Below are 22,988 nucleotides of genomic sequence, written 5' to 3' on the forward strand. Positions count from 1 at the left end.
TGTAAAGATTCGTCGGCGTCAAGGTGAATATGACGAGCCAGCTCAAGCGAGCAAACTTTGGGGAGAAGAAGGGTTTTTTTTCTCGCCGTGCCAAAAACCAACTCATACACAACCGCGGAAAAGGCAGACCAATAACCTGGGATCTGAGATTATCAGATTATCTCAAATTTAGAAAGCTCCAGAAGCAATAAAAACCCATCTCATTGAAGGTTCGTACATGGGAAGCGAGGAAGAATAGTCTACCTGTCTGAGGCCGAGTCTGTAAGCCACGATGCGGTCTACGGCGTTAGGGTTCATCTGCGTCCACTGGAGCTTGAAGTCGTAGATCCTGGGCCGGTTCTGCCACAGAGGGCTGTAGGTGTCGTAGTAGAACTCGGGAGCGTAGGCCTTGCCTGTACATTAACACGGTAGAAAGACACACACAGGAATTCAATACTTCACCCCGTATTGTGGGGCGGGGGGGCATATTTGGTGATGGAAGTGGGGTCTTTAAATGAACCATGCATTCCGAAAACAAACATGACCAAATGGTGGCGTGACAGCTAATAATTTTGACATGATATTCTATTTCCGTTTCTTTGCATGATTACAAATATTGTATAAGCCCATATCGGCCAAGGAGTCATATTTGGTGGCAGAACTGGGATCTCAAAATGGACCGTGCATTCCAACACAGAACTAAACATATAGTGGAGTGCGGGCGATTCATTTATACAGGATTTCCCATTTCCATTTCTTCGTCACCCAAAATTGAAAGATGAGCCATATTTGGTGACAGAAGTAGGACCTCAAAATGGGCCATGCATACCCAAACAGATGTGAACAAATGAAGGGAGTGACTGAGGATAAGTTAGAGATGTTCTATTTCTATTTATTTCCATGATGACAAAACCAAACTTATATTGGTATATGATTCACATTTGGTGACAGAATAGGGTCTCAAAATGGACCATGCAAAACTTTGCTAAAATCGACTTTGTTGCCAATCCTATTGTATTATTATTAGTAGTAGTATCATTAATGTGCAGTGTGTTGTGTGAGGTTCATGACTTAAGCAAGGATTCAAGACCAATGTGTAAATGTTTCATTTGTAAACACGGCCCAATTTCTTTCAAGTGCGGCGCTGGAATTAGCATGACAAAGATGTACAGTGGCTCTTATCGCCACCATGTTGTGTTTGTTCTATTTCTATCGCCGCTATATCATATCTCTTTTGCTACTGCTGTGACCCAATTCCCCCCCACCACAAGAATCATTAAAGATTAATCTTACAGCATGTATCATCTGACAGACTTTGCTTTCATGGCACGCAATCAAAGCGCGTATCACATAATGTAACATCGACTCAAGCAACATCTAAATCTATCCAAATCTTTTTTTTTTTTTTTTACCCCCGTTTTTGCTTTGTCTGAATTGTAAGGCTTTACCAATTGTGAACGGCAGCAGTCTGCCAGCTTAAGTGCTCGGGGTGACCTTGTAAAGTTAGGCACGGTCCTTTTTGCTGATTGTTTAAGGCATGGATTCCCAAATCGTTGTAGTAAGTTTAAATGCTGCAGTTCATTGATGACACATTTCACACATTGACATTACAGAGTTAACTCCTGAGCTCATTTGAAGTCTGTTGCTTACCAAAACAGAAGCACCTACCGAAGTCTTATATTGCATTTGTAAAAATAATGATTTTCATAGACCTTTAAAGGCGTTGGAATTATATTTGGCGACAGAAGTGGGGGTGAGAAATGAAATGCATGTAAATTACTACAGGGTACTCAGTATTCAAGATGATCTTATGTTATGTGGAGACGCTGTCTTTAACGACGATTAGTGTTCCAGTAGAACCACATTTGGTGACAGAAGTGGGACTTAAAATGTACCACGTTGTAAACAAGTCCCCTGCACACTATTAAAGATGATCTTACATTATACAAAGACGATTATCATTCCAGTTGAATTACATTTGGTGAGAGAAGTGGGGGCTCAAAATATAGCACATGTTGTGAACCAGTTCCTTGTGCAGTATTAAAGATTATCTTACGTTGTGTTGAAACACTGTTTTTATAATGACATTTAGCATTCCGGTAAAACATTTTGGTGACAGAAGTGGGAGCGCAAATGTACCACCTGTTGTGCACTATTAATGATGATCTTATGTAATGTGGAGACAAAGTTGATTTCATGCTACGTGGTGACGATATCTTCAACAGCGATTAGCGCTGCAGTAAAGCCATACTTGGTGAGAGAAGCGGGAGCACAAATTAACTTGTGGTCGCTCCACAGAGTTGCATCTACAACTTTTTTTTTTTGCAAGCAAGCAATCAAACTATCTTTGAATAGGTTGCCCCTATAAAAATAGCGCCGGCAAATCGCCTCACCTCTGCGATTATGACACAGGAGCTAACCCACTTAGCCCCCCTTGGAACACATAACCCTGGGTGGGAGACATCAAAGATAAAAGTACATGCGGCTTAACTGATCTCTTCCCAAATCCTATTTAGAACAGCAGAACTGACGCAATGACTCAGAAGAGGGGCTCAGCGGAACCCTTCAGGCGCAACGTTGACCTTGTTTGCAGACTTTATTTTTTGCTTTATTTATTATTTTTTTGCGGCACGGTGGGCGACTGGTTAGAGCGTCTGCCTCACAGTTCTGAGGACCGGGATTCAATCCCCGGCCCCGCCTGTGCCTGCGTGGGTTTTCTCCGGGCACTCCGGTTTCCTCCCACATCCCAAAAACATGCATGCTAGGTTAGTTGACAACTCTAGATTGTATTGTATTGTATGATTGTATGTGCCGTGCGATTGGCTGGCAACCAGTTCAGGGTGTACCCCGCCTCCTCCCCGATGATAGCTGGGATTGGCTCCAGCACTCCCGCGACTCTTGTGAGGATAAGCGGCTCAGAAAATGGATGGATGGATATTATTTTTTCCCCTGAAGGTTTCGTGAACCTCCTCGTCTTCCTCTCGGGTCTGACAAAGAGGTGTCGCGATTAGTTTTTTTGTTGTTCTTGTTGGTTCAAGGTGACATAAGCACCACTGCCGAGACCGAAAAGCAAATTTTAAGCGTTAATGGAGTCCAGATTGATTTTCCTTGACACCTCGTGTGAAAACGAATCTCAGATGCTTACAAATTGCTAATCACGCTTATTGATTTGATCCAAGTACAGATGGTTTCCCATTAAACTGGTACAAAAGCCGGCCTGCTCTCTAGTTAGTCTCTCTTCCTATATAAATTTCAATAAAAGATAACAGAAGGAAAAGTCAAGACTGCGTGATATCGTCAATGTTATATCTTCAAAGGCGTGTTATAGACACATTGGAAAAATGAATGGGCAGTTGCACCTCCTTTTTATCCCCTCAAAATTATCATCAAACCTTGACGTCGCACATTAGATAGCATAGGAGAAAGAAAAAGAAAAAAAAAAAAAAAAAAAGCTTGTAAACTTAACATCGCCCATCTGTTCTGCTTTGGATTGGAGCTCATTTGGGCAAATTCTCCAGTCGGAATTTGTCAAAGTACAACCTGAGGAATTCACTAAGTACAACCTGAGGAATTTAATATCAGGCATTAGTGCTTGAGACTTTTTTTGTGTAACACTTTCACTATACAGTATCCCTTAAATGTTTACCGTGCTCACTTTACCTTTAGCATCGATATATTAAACTTCACAACTGTAGGGGGAGCCCTGGAGCAAAAGACAAAATAAAAAAACATTTTTGGGTGCTATTTTAAGGCGTGTGTTAAAGTTGCTGCTCCCTATTGCATCTTTAAAGGCAACCGTTATGCATAAGGGGGAGGACTGAGAAGCGTCTCTGGAGTTCCGCTAAGAGTTTTGCTGCTTTTTGAAGAAGCCAACAAATGACAGAATGGGGGTATATGATAATGCCGAGTAACTTCCGACACCATTCATCTAAGATACATGAAGAATTGCAGCGAAACGATTAAAAAGATGACTTGTATTTTAGAACCTTCCAGCTGAAAAGAGACACATTCCACCTTTGATCTGGATATCAAGTTAAAAGTTTTCCCGTCGGGATGGATGAAATTAAAACAAAGTACCTGTGAGTTTGAATTAAAAGACTATGCGGCTGTGTTTTACAAGATGAATCCTGCGTCACTTTTTTTAACGACAACAATAAAAACCCGCGAGCGTAGAAGAGCGTTATTATGAAGGATTAATTTCATGAGGTGACTCGTAAAACGCGCCGGAGAATAAAGCCTCAGCGTTATCGTCCCGCTTTTCCCCCTCTAATTCCTTCTATTTGTTCATTCGGAAATAAAAAAAAAGAGGTAAATGTTGCTTAATGGACGGAGAAGAGATGCGCAGATATGATCTCGATAAACAGAAGCTGTAGTATTATGTCACATTTACTGGAATAAAGTCGTAATTTTACGTGAAAATAGTAACTTACGTGAGTAAAGTTCCAAAATTATAAGAAAACGTTTGTAAATTAACAAGGAAAAAATTGGGATTTGAGGTCTCAGTTTTATAACAAAAAAATATTTCCAGGACTGAAACTTTGATTTAATGAGAACGAAAATTACTACACGAAAAGTCGTAATTTTACAAGTAGTAAATCACTTTACGAGAATAAAGTAACAATATTTCAATACATAATAAAGCTAATTGAATTGAATTTTGGAGGGCAATGCAGTTTCCATTGTGCGAGAAAAAGTTCAAATATTACAAGAATAAAGTTGTTTTGTTTACAAGAAAAAAAGTCATAATTTCTGAAAAAAACAATTAAGTAACAATATTACGGGAGCGGTAAACCTTTTTTAAAAAAGTCATGAAAAAATCTTACATTTTTACAGGAATAAAGCCTTAATTTTTCACGAGAAAATATTCATAATTTATGAGAGTAGATTTCTACTAATATGAGGAAAAAAGTCTGGCATTTATATGGGGATGAAGTTGTAATTTTACAAGGAAAAAAGTTCTGATTTGGGGAATTAAGATGTCAATTATGAGAAAAAGGTCACGATATGACAAGAAAAAAGATGCAAGTTTTACAGGAAAAAACTTGTCATGTCCAAAGAAAAAAAGTTACATTTTTACAAGCAATAAAGTCAAAATATTTTGAGTAAAAAAATAATGTTTTTAATTACATTTAAATTTTAATGGGAATGAAGTTAGCATTTTACAAGAAAAAAGTTGCAATATTACAGGAAGAAATTGTTTTTTTAAAGTTGTTTTCATGAATAAGGTCGCAACAAACGCAATTTCCAAGAGAAAATGAGGATAAAGTTATTACACAAGAATTCAGTCAGAATATTACAACAAAAAGTTGTAAATTATTTATTCTTTTTTTTTTTTTTTTTTTTTTTTAGAAAAAAACTGGTAATATTTGGAGATAAAAGTACAATAATACATGAAAGTTTCCAAGTTTTTTTTAACAAATTCTAAATAAGGAAAAAAGTATTATAAATATTTAATTTTACGACAATACCTGCGACCTGTAATTTTTAGTCAGAATTTTACATGGGGAAAAAGTACTAAAAAATGGAATTTTTGAGAACAGGGCATAGTTTAGTTACCAAAACAATATTTTATCAGTGTTGTAATTTGCGAAAAAGAAGTAAATAATTACAAAAAAATAATCGCAAAACATTTTCATCAGAAAGTCACAATATTATGAAAAAATTCATAATTATGAGAGACGAAAATTCTACAAGGAAAGTCTCAACGAGAAAAAGTCAGTCATTTTACGAGAATGAAGTGGCAAAATTGCGTTAACGTAGAAAAGCAAAATCGTATTACGATAAAAGATTTTTCATTTTACACGGCCTTGATAGACAGGGCAATGTCTTTTTTCATGTCGTGTTGGCGGGATCCAGCGACACAAATATTTCATGAACATGTCAGCCACAAGAACAACGTTGATCCCTCATTGTGGCGACAGAGATAACAATCTTTTAAGGAAAAAGAGCGGGACTTAAGGGAACGTGTCACGGCACATTTCACGGATGACATCGGGGGGACTTCAAAACTGCCCCCCCCCCCCTCCTAAGAGAGCCTTCCCATTGGCCCTCCCTTACCTTTGGCAAGCGGCGAGTCCAGATGGCAGGAATGTGGAGCGCTGGGCGGGTGAGTGAGGGAAGGAGGGATGGAGGATGAAAGGGAAGGAGGGTGAGCGACAGAAGGCGGAAAACACATTTGGCTGCGGGGGACGCGACGTCTCGGATATACCTGCTTCGCCGACATTTGTGTCACACGCGAGGGGAGGGCTTTACAATTTGAAACACCACTAAACAAGGATGGAGAGAAGAAATTAGAAGCACGAGATGGACGGCAATTTTACCACGCCAAAGGAAGTAACAAGGCCTGGTATTTTTCCGCCTAACCGTGCTGCTATTCTGTATAAATAGCACGGAGATGGAATAGCGAGAGAATACAACTAGGTAATTTTCCCTCTCCTGAGGTAATATTAGGTCCCTTTCACACTACACGTAAAAGTTATCAATTTTATTTGTCGACATTCTGTATAAAAAAAACAAGGACAGTGAATACGGAGAAAAGTCCATTCAGTAATTTTCCGCTTTCAGAGGGGTCAAATAGTAACAAGCTCCTTTCACACTGACTGCAAAACTTTTAACCCAAGTCGCTGTTCTGTTTGAACGACACAAAATGGTGACGAAGCCGACCCGGGTAATTTTTCGCCTTCAGCGGTCGTAAAAAGCGCCATTCACATTGCCGTTTTTCCACCTTTCTCCGTGTCGAAATTCTGTACAACACAACACTGACACGGCATGGGCGGAAGTGTCAACCTGGCAATCTTCTGTCTTCAGATTTGGTAACAATTCCCTTTTTTGACTGCCTGTAAAACAACACAGAACAGCGGGAATAGTAAACCCAGCAATTTTGGTATTTAGTAGTAGTAACAAGAGCCTTTGCCACTGCCTGTAAAAAATGGATTTGCCCCACCTTTTTATGTATCACGGTTCTGTTTAAATGGCATTGAAATTAATTGCGCTTTCAGTGCAAAAGCCTGCCTTTTACATGATAACGTGGCTGGTCTGTTGCCACAGAAATCAAAATGAATCGTAACCAGGACTTGTTAAAGGATGTTTTACAATATATTACACCGTCAAGAAGTAGTATAAAAAAAATGGACAGTGTTGTATATTGACTGGACATTCATTGATTTAAATGACAATAACTCGAGGGTATATGTGCTGTATATAGAATAGTATCAAATGTGTCCACAGGTAGCTTCATTACTTTACTCCAGTCATTCGTGACACTAATGGAAGGCTCGCGTGATTGAAAACGTTAATTAATTATTTCGATGGCGTCAGCCGTCACCAAGTAGAAGGACCCTTACAGTTCTTGATGAATAGAAAAAAAAAAAAAAAAACGGCAGCAGACAGCAGTCGCAACGACTTGAGCGATGCCTCCTATTGAGACGGACTTTTCCTTTTCCTTTCCTTGGTGGCACTTTCAATTGAATTGTCAATCTCCAGGCGAGACGAGGACGGCGGAACGATCGGGGTGCATGTTGAGGAGATGGATGTACACGCTAGCCGATGTTGCTAAGAGAAGTAAATTCTGATGGTTGGCTTTTCACAAGCAATTGCGTCTTTTGTTTGGTTTTTTTACATTTTTTTTGTATTGGTTTGACTTTGTTTTGTGGAATTGTTTTAGTCTGGCCTGAACAAATGTAAACAAAATTCACACGGAAAAAGATGGAATTTTTGCGAAAAATATATCAGCATTTACAAGGCAATAAAGCACAATATTACGAGAAAAAAGGTGAAATCAAATTGTAACCAATCAGAATGAAGTAAAATATCTAACATTTTTAGGGGAATAAAGTTTTAATTTAACAAGGAAAAAAAACTGAGTTTGATGAAAATAAAGTTTTAATTTGATAAAGATAAATGTCACAATTTCTTCAAGAAAAGAAAAGAAAGAGAAAGTCAGCCATTTTACAATAATAAATTATTGCTTTTATGATAATTTTTCTGGGTAAAGTTCATCAAAATAAAGTAACGATACAAGAAAAAAGTCAGATTTGTAAATCTTTATTTGAAATAAAGTTGTAATTTATGTAAAAATAAATTACTAACAAATTGTAACCTTATGAGAAAGAAATTTGTAATATTCCAAGCAACAAATTATTATTATTTTTAATCGGAATAAAGTTATTTATTTATTTTTTTACAAGGTCAAAGTCACGTTATGTCATGAAAAAAAAAGTAAATTGAAAAGTAAAAGTAATTAAATGGAAATAAAGTTGTAATTTTGTGAGAACACATTGGACACTTTAAGAGCAAAAAACCTGACATTTTTATCGGAGTAAAAGAATATTAGAACCTATGGTTACGACGACTAAAGTTTAAATTGCAAAAGTAGTAAGTGTTGGCGCACGGTACTGCAAGGTTGACAGCTCACCTGTGACGTGGAAGGTGCATTTTCCCGCGCCGGCCTCGTTGATGACTTTGCAGGTGTACTCGCCCCAGCCGTCGCGGTTCAGACTCCGGATGGTGTACTCGGTGTCGTCCCGCTGCACGTCGAAAGCGCCGGCGTGCAGCAGCCGGTTGGACAGCAGCCACTCGAAGCGCAGCACGCGCGACGGGTGAGCCCGCAACACCCGGCACGTCATCACCACGGGCCGGCCCAGGCCCTGACGTAGTTCCGTGTGGACTGGCTCCACTGTGGGGGGGTCTATTTGACAAGCACAGAGAAAACCGTAGAAACACAAGTCATCTCCACCAAAGTCTATATTAAAAAAAATGTCAATTTTCAACAATGGCCTACAGATTCACCTCCAAAATGAATGGCTTGCTCTTGGCAAAAGCCGCAAAAAAATGAATCATTCGGCCCCTGAATAATAAAAGCAATCATATTTGCTGAATACCTTTTTAGTGAAATCTGTGCTAATTGGAAAACCATTAACCACACCAAACAAATTTAATAAATTTGACTAATGATAATTTTATAATTGATTTCAACTTGAGTAAGAGTGCTAAAAAATGCCAATTGAAAAAAAGTAAAATATTTTAACACATTTTCATGTTTTATTTTATAATTTCTTTAAAAAAATTTAACTGGATAAATTCATTTTTGGATAATTAATTTAAACCCAAAATCCAATTTGACTGCTAAAAATTATAATTATAAATCAAAAAATAATTTCACACATTTTATTATTTATCTGAATTTCAATTGTGTTATATTGCTGAACATACTGATTGAACAAAACGACTGTATTAGTTAATATTTTAGCATTTATTTCATTGTTAATTACGTAAAACCTACTTCTAAAAATGTTCAGTAAAAATGAATTCATTGTTTAATTCTTTCAAATTAAATTGATGTGTTTTGGAGGCTGAAAATGCTAATTTAAAAAAAAAGGAATTTAGTTTGAAATCATACATGACGAAACACACATTTTAAAAAGTCTGCCCAGTTATTTGGTCAACTGACTTCATTAATACACCTCTTCTCGTATTTGGGCATTTTTATCGGAATACCGCTGACAGGCAACAAAAATAAGAAAATATTTTGCTGCAATGTCATTAGATTAATGAGACGCATTAACCTTATCCACACATTTCTAATGAAAAACTTTACGGTCGGCCTTCGGAAAAAGCGAAGCCTCCGCCACCTCTTAATTGCCTTCAATTTGCATATTTCCCGTCACAGGCATGTCAGGTTCAAAATAAGACTGCACGCATGGCTGATTAGCTGACTGAAATTGTAAGGAACACGTTGTATTAGTATTACAATGTAATTACTGAGTCTTCCTCACTTAATGATGTCTTAATTTATATTTAATATAAATATATACATCGCAATCTGAATAGATATTTCATTAAAAAAAAATTGTAGTTCCATTTGAATGCTATATGACGTGACGGCTCCATTGTCAGTAACTCATTTACGACATACGCTACATTTTGAGCCCACCACTTCTCTCACCTAATATGGTTCATGGCCAGGTTTAATAACACCAAGAATAATTCATAATAACTGTACTGGAAAGCTAATTTCCGTTAAAAATGCGGTCTCATTTTGAGCCCCCACTAATTTAAAGGTAACGCTAATTTAAAGTCAAAGATTGCAGTCTCCAGAAAACTTATAATATATAAAACTTATTAATTATATTTTGACCTACCACTTCTGTCACCAATAATGGTTAATTGGAATAGTAATTCAGTAATAATAATGTCATATTTACAAAAAAAAATTTTTTATTCTAATATCCAGTCCAGCTCCAGTCTTGACACAATGTGCTTTTTGAGCCCCCACTTCTGTCACCAAATATGGTTGATTGTCAGTCATGATCATGACAGATAGCAGGTGCAATCACCATGTGGATCTCTTCATCATCATCATCATCATCATCATGAGGAATGTTTTGGTGGTGAGTCATAGCCGCACAGCTGAGTGGCACCGAAGCAAATTGTAATAAGTGCGCTTTGCTTTGCCAGAGAAGGACCCGCGATGACGACGTCATCTGAGGCTCTTCTTACGTAAGCGCGGCAGACTTCACACGAGGGACAAGGATGCGGCCTCTGTCTTATTTTGACCCCCAGCCCGTGTGACGCAAGAGCATAATATGTAATACTAGGAACTCATGTACATCATGCGGTACATTTTAAGCCCCCACTTCTGACACCGCTGATACCACCGGAATGTTGATTGCCATTAAAGATGCTGTCCTAAAATAATGTAAGATCCTTTTTAATTCTGCACAGGCAACTTTTGTTTACAAGATGCGGGCTCGGCAAGTAGTTGTCATAATTGGACAACCGTCGGACACTAGTTTGGCTGTGATTCAATACTTGGATGGCTGGTGCACGGTGTCGCAATGATGCAGATGCAACAGCCAATTCAAAATGGACATGAACTTTCACACACAAAAAGAAAAAAACGTTTCAGGTTGGTAAGTAACGGTACTTGAGTACAATTTGTGGCTACTTTATTAGTTAGCAACAAATCTCCGCTATTCACGGTGATGTTTGCTCAGGTGGTGCTTGTATATTGTGCGGGAGGCTTTTTCAGACAGACGGCGAAGGGCGCACGCTCCCGCTGTGACGGGGAACAGAAGGGAGGCCGGGATAAAGAGAATTCCAATGCATCTGGGCTAAAGTGGAGCACCGATATCTAGGACAGGAGAACACTCGATAGCTCGGTTGTCGTCGTCGTCTTCTTGCCGCGGACCGTGCCAAGCCGGTTTGCCTAAGAACATTAGGGGCGTGACAGCTCGGGATTTTTGCAATTCTATTAGCTAACGGCTTCTCTCTCTCTCTTTTTTTTAAATTTTATTTTATTTTTTTTAAACGCCGCCGGCCGTCCACACAAGACAGCTGCAGCTTTAATATATATATATTTTTTACAAATCAAAGCTGTTGACTCGCGCTAGCATCGCTAATGCTCTTTTAGGGACCGTATCTCGGCGCCTTGATTAACTTGCGCTTGGAAAACGAAGGCGAGCAAAGGGATTGGCATGTGCTTACATGCCAAGAAGAAGAAAAAGAAGAAGAAGAAGTGGGGCTAGGTACGTAGGGAGGGAGAGTACAGAAGCAGGGCTGGATTGCGAAGATAAAGCAAATTTCCTCATCTTCATTTCACGCTCAAAGTGAGCCACGCATCAGCTCAGGCTCCGGCTTTGATGGCGGCCATTAAGGCTGGGCTGCAGACGGCAGGATGATTGATTAATAACGCTCTTCATTATGTGCAGCGCTTTGAAGAAGGTCAGCGGATGAAAGCGCCACGCCCGCATTGAGAAGCGCCACCCTTTATTTCAATGCAAAGTAATCATTTGAAGCCTGTGGAGCTCCTGCAAATGAAAGTTTGCTGTTGATTTTTCTTACTGTCAAGATATTGACATTTTTATTATTTGGACAGGCTTTTGTGTAATTACTGAAGAAAACCTGTTGCTTTGGCATACATGTGGATGCCCGTTCCTTTGTTGAGGAAAGATTTTAGTGTCGACACTCATTTTAGTGTACTCGTCGACATTACTGAGTCACATTTTCATTTGTGAGTATTCCGTAGCCGCGTGACGGCAATAACGCTGAGAGCAAACAACATCATAAAAGCCGAGGAAGTGCTGTGGCGAAAGCTTGCGGGCTCCGAGTTGTTATTTAGCCGTTTCCTTCGCTCTAATTACGCCGCCGTCAGACAAATGCTATGCGTGCTGTAATTCTGCTCAGCTTCCCGCTGCTCGGCAAATCACCGCAATGAACTTCATATATTTATTTCTTATGACTCGGCTGCTTAACATTTTACACGATTGGCTCCGGTAGCGCACACTCATTTGACACTTTTAATGAGGAATTCATGAGTTTTTCCATCTCTCTTAAGAGTCCAAATCTTCGTTTTTGTTTGGTTTTTAGTTTGTACTGGCCGGCACGGTGGGCGACTGGTTAGCACATCTCCCTCACAGTTCTGGGGACCGGGGTTCTGATCCCGGCCTGGCCTGTGTGGAATTTGCATGTACTCCCCGTGCCTGGGTGGGTTCGATCAACACGTCGGAACCGGATGAGCTTCCAGGAGACATTTTTTATCTAAGAGAAGACTGAGGGCTGGATGGCATGTGCGTTTATTTTTGTCATTTTTCTAGACTTATATCCTCAAATGTGACACAGCAGTTGTGTTCAAGAAAAAAAAAAGGGCGCTGCAGAAAGGTGGAGAATGTGGAGTCTGGTATTTCAACATCTGGAACTGAGGCACAGCAACATGGTATGCTAACTTTACCAAATTTGTTTTGGTCATTTGGTATTTAATGTGAGCAGAGATTGAGGGGCAGCAAGAAAACCGGGCGCTGCAGCCAAGTGGAGACTCTGGAGTATAATATTTCATAGTCCAGAAATAAGACAGAGCAAAAGGGTGCGCTAACTTAAGCATATTTGTAGATTTTTGTCATTTTGTATTTTATGCGGACAGAGACTAAGGACAGCCTGAATACCCGATGCTGCAGCCAAGTGGTGACTGTGGACAAGAATACTATAGTTCAAATTTTAATGCTGACCCTTCATTTCCTGCCCATCATCATCTCCTGCTCTTGTTTTTATTTTTTTATTTTATTTTTTTTACCCGCCACCAGAATGAGGGATGCTACTTTGAATCCCCGGACGTTCATCATTGGAAAATATTCTGTTCAAATCTCCATACATGAATAGCAAATGAACGCTGGTGGGTAATAAATTAGCTACATGCTAATTGGAAAGTCGGAAATCACTGGATGTCGCCTCTTTAAGAAGGTTTGCATACAGAGTAGTGCCAAGGCTCTATGGAGGCCACATTGTCTACACATCTTGTGGTTTAAACAATACGGTACGCTAATGTTCGCATGTATGCTAGCATGTTTAATTTTGTCATTATCTAGCTGTAATTACATTTTTGCTGGACCTATTAGTAGTTTACCTCAGCTGTATGCTATGGCTCAACACGTTTTACATTGCCTAGCCAGCCGAAGTTGCTAGTAAACAACCGGCTTTGCTAACATTAGCATGTGTGTTTATTTTTGTCATTTCTAGCCCAATGAGCGACCACTGTGCAAACAGCAGTAGTTTATGTCAACCATATGGTATCAGCCTGGCGCTTTTTGCATAGTGTAAACTGTCCACGTGGCTATTGGCTAGTTACAGTAAACAACCAGCTGTGCTAATGCTGGCGCATGAGTTATTTTCTTTGGTCATTTATGGCCAATGACGAATCTGCACAACCAATGAGGGAAGAGGAGTGGCTTACATCGCCTGTAGCTTACATAACTTATTGGCTTGACGCGACAACAGCAGGCTGCTAGTTTTGTCCTTTCTAGCCCAGTAAACCTGATTAGGCTTTATCAATCCAAAGCAAACTCAACCCCTGCTGTTCATTGTTGCTATTTATTGCAGCATCATTGACAGCAAGAAGAAAAAGCAGTGTTTAGTTGTTTTGTTTTTTTCCCCTGTCAGTTTTACAGTAAAATTGAACTGGGAGTGACAAACAGCTTGAAGCATGCAAGCTTTGATCCTAATTTGGAGAGCTGTTCCAGCGCGAATGAGAACAGGTACTAAGAAATACTTTAAAAAGTATGTTTAAATATGTTGAAGTCTGTTTTTGTAAGTTTAAATGTGTTTAAAGCATGCGGCAGAGTAAACCTATGAAATGTTTTCTCTCTCTGTATTGTGGATTTTCACCTATTGTGCGTGTGTGCCTATGTCTGTGACATATCCCCACAGCAATAAACAGGGGTTCACTGTATTACAATTTGCAATAAGGCTATAACATAACAAAACATGGAAAGGTTAATGTTCTATGCACATTTTCTGGATGCACTGCACGTAAGACGTGCTCAGCATTGGTGAGGGAGTAATATTGCACTCACATTGGACGATGAGCTCCACCACTGCCTCGCGGGGTTTGACGTTGAAGCCGTTGTACTGGCTGGTCTGGCATCGGTACGATCCGGTCATCTCCCGCGTCACGTTGACGACGCGCAACGCTCCGTCGTAGCTCTCCGTCTGCATTCCGCCGTCCGGCATGGGCGCCTCCTTATCTGCCCGCGACCACAGGATAATGGGCTTGGGCTTCCCTGAAACAAGGCACTCCAGCTCCACTGTGTCACCCTCACGGGCCACCAGGGGGGACTTGCCCCGGGGGACTGTCAGGTTGGGGGGAACTAAGAAAGAGAAAAACAGAGGAGGGACTGATATGGGGCTCTAGAAAGTCAGCGGGCGGGGTACAGGGTGACGGTCGAATGAGGGGAACGGGGTTGGTGACTGCATGAAACTCCAGCTCGCTGGCAGCGGGTGCGGACGTAAGCAAACAAAAATAATGCGATGAAGAGCCAACAAATCAACAAGAACCACAAACATCCTGCTGCCAAGACACTACAGAACGAAGGCCATGGACTATCGTTACCCAATTCCCCTAATTTGGGTCTCAAAAACACAAAGCTTGTTAGTTGGTTAGTAAGTTAGCTTAGCATCAAATAGCACAAACGGCAAAAAAGACAAAATGCTCTCTGCGGTTACCGGGCAAGCAGTACAAACTCACAGAAACGTTAAGTACCAAAGGCACACTTTGTGCTATTAAGAAGACCTTGTATACTGCAATCCACACGTCTGCACTATGCAACTTTGCTGCTTTGTGGGAGTAATACACTAAAAATGACAACTCTTGGTGTTCATTACAGGGAGTGTTTGTGTGATGAGATAATAATGGCAGTCAGAAGACAACATTAGATAAGATTAGATAATGTGAGTATTGCACATCTGCTCTATGCAATTTCTCCACTCGTTGGACAGAACACACTAAAAATGACAACTCTTGGTGTTTGCTAGTGTTCATTATGGTTGATTACAGTATGTGTCTGAATGTGTGTTTGTTTGTTTGTGTGTGTATTTGTGTAAAAAGGAAGGCAGCAGGTTGCATTTGGGTAGTCCGCTTCCTCATCACACATGCCTGGCCAAATTAATTTGTTTAATTCGCAAACCTGGCAAATAGCATTGGATCCTGGAGCGCTGTGTGTGTGTGTTTTCCCACTTCAAACCATCAAGCAGACTCCGAGCCTAGTTTACAAGTGCGCCTCCCAAAATAGTTTACAGCCAGCCAGCCAGAGGAGGAGTGAAAATGTCCTCGACGCTGATGAAACCGTGTCACGCGTCGTCCCCGATGATTCTCACATGGCTGCTATCGCTGCGCAAACAACATGGCTGGCTGGACGGCAGTCGAGCTGGCGTGGAACGTTGATGAAATCGGCAGCAATCCGTGAGAGGAAAAAAATGAAACAAGAGTCCAGACTGTGGTTATAAGGGTGACAGTGAGCTGGAATCTCAGAGCAGCGATGTTCTAGCCACAGAATAGCCATCCGTCCATTTTCTATATAGTGGTTGTCATTTCTATCAAGTGCTTGTCCTCATTAAGGTCTTGGGTGAGCTTGAACCTGTCCTAGCTGGTATATCCTGAACTGATTGCCGGCTATTCACAAGGGGACATATGGACAAACAGCCATTCACACTCATAGCCACTCTTGTGAATTAAGAGTCTTCAATTATCCTAAAGCTACGTTTCCATTATGTTCTCGCGGCCACACCGGCAAGCCCCATTTCAGGCCACCGTGGACAATACGGGATGGTGCAGCACATTTAAATTGTCAAAATATTTGTCACAGATGAGAAACCTTGCTGTAAAACAGGGTGAACGCAATTACCGGTAAACCTGACAGTACGTAATATTGAGTAACAAAATTCGGAGGTGGTCCGTTGTGGGACGAGAAGCATTGTAATTCCCCGGCATCTCACACTTGCTGCATACAACTCTTCTAAATTTAAGCCACGGATTTAATTTACCTACAATGCACGCAGGCTTAATTTTGAATGTGCATGAGTTAGAGGGAAAGACTGTGCAGTGTGATTAATAGGCTCTTTTACATGTTTTGGTACAAGAGATGGATTTATGAATTAGTTGTTGACAGAAAACGAATAATATCAAACGTTTGTTGAGCGGCATTATGTCCCCCCCTACGCTGATGCCGACTCTGGAGCCGGGACCGGCAGGGAAACTTCATACGACTTTTCCGGGGCCACAAACGTGCTTCAAAGCTGCCCAGCGTCCAGGTTTTAGGAGGCCTGACACAACATTTAAACACAGATCTCGAAAACCGAAAAGAAGACATGCTAATCACTAGTTCAGCGTACTGCCGGCCGTCAAATACTGCAATTAAAACCACCGCCACTGCCGTGATGTTAATTTTAATCTTCATTTTAAGCAATGTGCCTGAGGGCGACTGGCGGGGGAATGACAAATACCGTTGACATTTGGAAGACGGTGTGAAAAGGCAACTATGGTGTATGTGAGCGGTCGCCACGGCAACAAGGGGACCGGGGAACGATTATAAGTGAACAGTTGTCGGTGATAAAAAGTAGAAAATTCAAATCCATCTGCTGGAGGGAACTCATTTCAGCCACTTGTGTCGACACTTTGCTAGCTGCATTGACAAATGTTGAAAAAAATAAATAAATGTCATACGCCAACACCTTGCAGCTAGGTGGATTAGAACTAGCATTCATTTGGCGCGCGGCGTCTGGCCACCTGCGGACTGCTCTGGAAAGGAGAGCGTTTCGTGGTGTCCATGCAGATAGTGACAAGTCTGGCCGGCTGCCTTGCGGTGATGGTCGGCGTGCTGACACTGGCTCCGTCAACATTGAACCAGAGCCAACCGTGTTGGGAAAACAATAGAGTGATGCACTAAAAGTCCCAGAGGGACCATCGTCAGCTGGAATGAGCTGGACGTTTCGTTAAGCCACACCCTCCTGAAATGCTGGCGGGCCAATCACAGCGCAGTACAAAACAGAGGCCCCACACTTTTACTGGCGGCGCTCTATTGCATTCAAGGACACATTTTAGTGAAAAAAAGAATCTATCTATTAGTGGTGGAACAGTTCACAAAATCCACACTTTGGTTCATATCACAGTTTTGTGGTCATGGTTTTCGGTTAGAAAAATCAATAGTTTAGTTGAAAGTGACAGTACGTTCACGGCATCCTTATTAATTATTATTGTTGTTGTTATTGTATTTTAATTTATCAGAAATATATATTTGCTGTTCTATCTATGCCAGTGGTGTATAGTGACAGGCAGAACAATTCAATGCTCTTCCATTGGATGGCAAAAGGTATAATAAACCTGCGTATCCACATGTTGCAATTTATACTTTTTATGATATCTTTGTTTGGTTGTGTACCGTGAAACTTTCAAAACCTAAACAAACTGATTTGTTTTGTTCCGTTTGAAAAAAAATCTAAACTAACACAGATAAATGCAGGCTCTGGACAAAGCCTTGCTGTCGTCCGCATAGCCATTTGAATCCGTCAAACATCAACAGACACACGTCAAGAATATATTGTCTCCCATTGTTCACAGTAGCCAATCGGTAAACAGTCGTAGCAACGTTGCAACTGTTAGTGGCAAAAAAACAGATGGGTTACTATTATTACACCAGGCTTCTCAGCGTAGATTAGCTGGCCAATTATGGCAAACTCAGGCTGCATGTTTCTGCCGGGTCTGGACTTGTTGCCTGGAAACTCTCAGTGGGTCTGGTGTGAAAGTGATCAGAACCATTTAGAGCTCAAAACAGACCTCATCATCCCGGTGTCCCATTTATTTGGTCTGTGACATCACTCCTTTCACCATGGCAACATAGCACTCTAGCTCTCTGCTCTACAGACTGCATGTGATGAGAGAGTGTGATGAGAAGGTATGCAGGTTTATTTTACGTGCTTCTGCAGCCAGATTAGGCAGCAATGTAGTTGCTTCATTTCTTCTCCTTAGAATAGGAATGACAACATTGTCAGTTCTTACAAGGATCTACATTATTGTAGTTATATGCATGTATATAAGGCACTAACGTCTGTACATTGTATGTGCTACAAGCCACCAGTTTGGGTGGCAAGCTAGCCGCTTCGTTTATTCTTGTTAAGACGAGCAACATCGTCAGCCCCCTGCTCAAAAGGTACCAAAGTGACAGTTTGTTTATTTCACACACAACAGCAGCCCGTCAAGGCAGCCAACGAGTCGCCTTGTTAATTCTTGTTCAGAATTACAGGCATGTCAACATCGGCAGTCCCATCCTCACATGGTAGCAACGTTGCAGCAATACGCACATATTGATGCACATTGTGCTACAGAAGCCTGTTGAGGCCGAAGATTCGTTGGCCTCATTTATTCATGTTGAGAAATACGGCCATGGGAACATTGTGATTCCCATGCTCCGAAGTTACCAAAGTTGTGGGTATACAGACGTATCGTTGTGCCTACTTAAGTTCATCCCACATGCTACCGCAGCCCGTTTAGGCCCTAAAAGAGTTTTGTCGTTCATTCTTGTTGAGAAACGAGCATTTCAACGTTCGGTCAACATTCCCTGCTTAAAAGGTATCAAAGTCTCAGCTATAGGCACATGTTGATGTGCTACCTTGTGTTTATTTCAAGTTGTGCAGCAGCCCGTTTAGGCAGCAAGGTAGTTGCTTTCTTTATTATTCTCATTATCACCACTCACAAGGTACCAAGTAACGTGTTTATTTCACGTGCTAAAGCAGCCTGTTTTGGCTGAAAACTAGTTACCTCATTTGTTCCTGTTTATGAACGACGGGACATTTTCAGGTTATAAAAATGCAGCCGTCAAGCTCGAATGCGGCGTGGCACTTCCTTTGTTGTTGTTGTCTTTCCACGCAGCGAGTGTCTCATCTGGAAGGTGAGCCACATTGCTGTGGGCCTAAAGACAGCGGTTAATGAGGGAAGGAAGCCTGTTTCTTATTCATGTTTTCCTGTCAGCTTTCCCCCCCAGCACGAGAGGCGGGTGATTTCCCAGAAGAGCCTGCGTACAGCCGCCTCCGCCTCTGGAACGTACAACTGCAGGTGGTTGTGGTGCAAAAACGACTCTCTGGGCGAGGAACAAAGCTGCCAGGTTGTCACACGAGTGTTCGACATGCGGCATCTCGTGCCTGCTGTCACGTGGCAAGTTTTCCTGGGACGGGGAGGGAGTAAGCCAGCTGCGGGACAGATGCCCGGCACCTTCGTCCCACCTCTTCAAGTCTTCTTTGGTTTGTTCGCCGGAGCTGTTCGTGTGGCACCAAAGCTGCAGCTATACGCAAGTATCAATATGCTAACATTTCTTTATTTCACATGCTAGGTGGCTACTGACTGACAAATTGTTGGACTGACTCTTGACTCCTCTTGTTGAGAAACTCAAGCATGTTGTCATTTCCCTGCTGGTATCTTGTGCCAAAGTTGCAGCTGACTTACAGTATGTTTATTTCACATGCTGCAACATGATGCATGGCGCAGATTGGTTTGCCAAATTGGCAAACACGCGCAGCGAGCCTTGCACGAAAATCAGAATCCGCCGGCATTTCCGCCCCACCGCGGATGTTTACGAAAATAGAGCCCATCATCTCTACGTACTGTGACGGCATCTTTAATAACGCGCAGGGAAGTCGTTTACAGCGTGCTCCATTTCGAACCCGCTGCTGATAACTTGTTCTATCTCTGTCACTAACAATTCAGAAAGATGTAAAGCAGTTCCTTGTTGTGCTCATTAATACCAGCAGCTCATTTATTAATGAACATGCAAACTTAATTGATTTGCTCAATTCATCACACGCAATTCCTGTGATTGACAGTCAGACTGGGCGGTGCCAAAGCATCAGGTGTGCGCGGGATGCTAATGGGGCGATTTAGCAGGGAAAGTTTTACGGCGGAGGTGACTTTGGAGTCCTCCGACGTACTTTGCGATCATTCATCAGACTGGCGACGAGCTGCAGATCTGCTATGCTAATTTTAATGAACAGACCCGCCTAATCACCGTTGCCGCATTCTTCCCATAGGGAGTGTAATGAATGGGAATATCGTTTTCCAGCCGGGTTGGAATCCGGCGTTTTGATTGCGGTGTTAAAATGTCAAGGATCTGCCTGTAACAACTTGACACTCCATTACGGGTTTTATCTCCAAGCTGTGTCCCGCTAAGAGACAAACAATATTTCATAAAATGGCGAGTAATTGAACAATAATCCATACACAAGAGCTAATGAGAGGATTAATTGGCTGCTTCCAGTGAAAAGTTTATGAGATATTTCATGTTTTTTTTTTTTTTTTTTAAACACTGGATCTTGTAAATCCTTTTCAGATGTCCCTCTGTCTTATAATCCTGACAGCATCCAGCGGGGAGGTCCGTGTCCTAATTCCTGCTTATAAATAAGCATTAGCTGGCGGTCGGAGAGGGGGAAGAGCGCTTTTAATGAGCGCGTCACACTTGCACATATTAGCGGGAGAAAGTCATGAAAGCAATCTGTGTGCATCAAAAAAGTTGATAAGAAATATTCCCATCTTTCAGAATGTGTAAGCCGGAGCTGCGAGAGACTGTGTAAGCTCTTTTTTTTTTTTTTTTCTGAGCCCAGACAGACCTGCAGCGTAATCTTCTTTAAACACTTTTATTAAGTAGTCTAATTGCGGTTTGGGCTTTCCTGCTGCGGGAGAAAAGTCTTTTTGGTATACAAAAATGTGGCACATTCCAGGCAGTGGGCGAGGAAAACAGCATATCTAGGAATTTTTGTCTCTTTCCCACTAACGCGCCTACCCAGAAACAGTACAAGCCTTGGCATCAATGCCTTCAAAGCCTTAAGGAAAATGTTCATTTAACTAAAAAAAATAAAAGACCAAAAGAGGCTGAAAAGAAATAGATGGAGTAGCTCCCTGTCATATAAACATGGAAGCACACAACATGGCAGAGCAACCACATGTCAGAATCTACTTGTTTATGTGTGATGCATTTTAAGCCCCGGCTTCTGTCAGCAAAAATGGTTCTACTGAAAGGCTGATATAGTACTTTTAAAGCCATCACTTCTGTCACTAAATATGCTTCGACTGGAAACGAGGCATCATGAAAGATGTCGTCTCTACGGATAGGTCGATCATCTTTATTACTGCGCAGGCAACTTGTCACCAGTGTAAGGAACATTTTGAGCCCCCACTTCTGTCACCAAATGTGGTTTCACTGGAATGCGGACCTTAATTGTCATTCAGGAAGCTGTCGCTAAATGCCTAAAAGGATTTTTAATACTCTGCAGGTAACTCATTTTAAAACAAGCAGGGCATTCTGAACCCCTACTACTGTCACCAAATAATGGATCTACTGGAATGCTAATCATCCTTAAAGATGCCGTAACCCATAACATAAGATCATTTTTAATACTGCAAAGGAAACTTAATCACAACTGGTACCTCTATCACCAAATATGGTTTGAATAGAAACTCGTCTTCTCAAGAGAACATCTCTATGTACCATAAGTACCAGGGGACTACAGATGAAAACTAGCCTTCTGGCTAATTCTGGCTTTTTTTTAATCATGTGTATTTCATGTGTTTTATGAAATTGCATTGTCCCCTTTCAAATAAACTGATTAAAAAAAAAAGATCATCTTTGGTGACCAGCATCATAACATTTTGAGCTCCCACTTCTGACACCAAATACTGTTCTGCTGGAACGCTCCCATCCCTGTGGTAAATCTCCACACACAATATCATCTAAGCCTTTCATTCCGCTTGACGACAACACTCAACACAGTCATTATTTGCAGCCCACAGACTGCACTACTTAAAAGATAATGAGCAAACTTCTTTTCCTTCACCGTCTTCTTGGCAGGTACGATTGATCCCGCTGTTTTGGAGCACAGGGATTATCAAAGGATTATCTAAGAATAATTATGCCGCCAAGGTCGACGTGCCGCTTTCATGTCGACGATGAGGTGCGCCCGTGATGCGGCATTGTGTTTGTTGAGTGTTTAAAAAAAATAAATAAAATTAAATTAAACAACAACAAAAAAGGCGAACGGCAGCACCACATGTTATGCAAAATCCAGACCACAGGCTGAGTGGTATAGCACAAAACTGTATTTTGTATAATTTACTTTGTAATTGTTTTTATACAGATAGTTCACCCTTTATAGTTGTGTTTAGCGACGTGTCTGCTGCATGCGCAGTAGGCCATATTCAACCGTTGGTGCGTAAGTCAGTTTTTTACGTGCCTGGTTTGCACTCTGTCAAGGTGCGCCGATTCTCCCGTAATGACATCTGACACACCCACCATGCGTACCAACGACAGAATCAGAGCTGCGCGCCTTTTGCTGACTGAAGCACACGAGACAAGAAGCCCCTATGTGCACAGATCTACTACACTGTTTGACATTGCAAATAGCCTGCTTGATGATGAAATGTTGCCGCCACGAGTGAAAATACAATTAATGCCTTTACTTCACATTCTGGGTTAGGAGTAGCCGCTCGTCACATCGCAACCCTCTAGCTCCGCCCCTGCTCATCACAGTAACTCCGTACTCGCCGTCGACCAAGTAGTAGAGGGCGGCAGTGTGTGCAGTGGTTCCTTTACATGAGACAGGACTAACCCTTAAAACAGGCTGAAAACAGAGTATATAAAGTACACTGTAATTTTTCTGTCTGCAGCAATAAAAAATAAAGTTCCAATTTATAATGGTCATGGTCT

General features: G+C 41.4%; 1 protein-coding gene across 2 annotated transcripts in view; it reads right to left on the reverse strand.

Annotated features, from left to right (window-relative positions):
• LOC133468185 (MAM domain-containing glycosylphosphatidylinositol anchor protein 2-like) overlaps nucleotides 1–22,988 on the reverse strand; it is a 159,267-nt gene that overhangs the window by 41,413 nt on the left and 94,866 nt on the right. The window contains exons 10-12 of one of the 2 annotated variants that reach the window (XM_061753764.1): nucleotides 14,322–14,615; nucleotides 8,393–8,665; nucleotides 244–392 (exon numbers count right to left, since the gene is read on the reverse strand). In XM_061753764.1, the coding sequence (XP_061609748.1) occupies nucleotides 244–392; nucleotides 8,393–8,665; nucleotides 14,322–14,615 (716 nt within the window). Of the gene's footprint in view, nucleotides 1–243; nucleotides 393–8,392; nucleotides 8,666–14,321; nucleotides 14,643–22,988 lie in introns of both variants that reach the window. The other variant, XM_061753763.1, reaches the window with a different exon arrangement.

The sequence above is a fragment of the Phyllopteryx taeniolatus genome, chromosome 18 (assembly GCF_024500385.1).
Source record: "Phyllopteryx taeniolatus isolate TA_2022b chromosome 18, UOR_Ptae_1.2, whole genome shotgun sequence".
In the NCBI taxonomy this organism is placed as follows: Eukaryota; Metazoa; Chordata; class Actinopteri; order Syngnathiformes; family Syngnathidae; genus Phyllopteryx; species Phyllopteryx taeniolatus.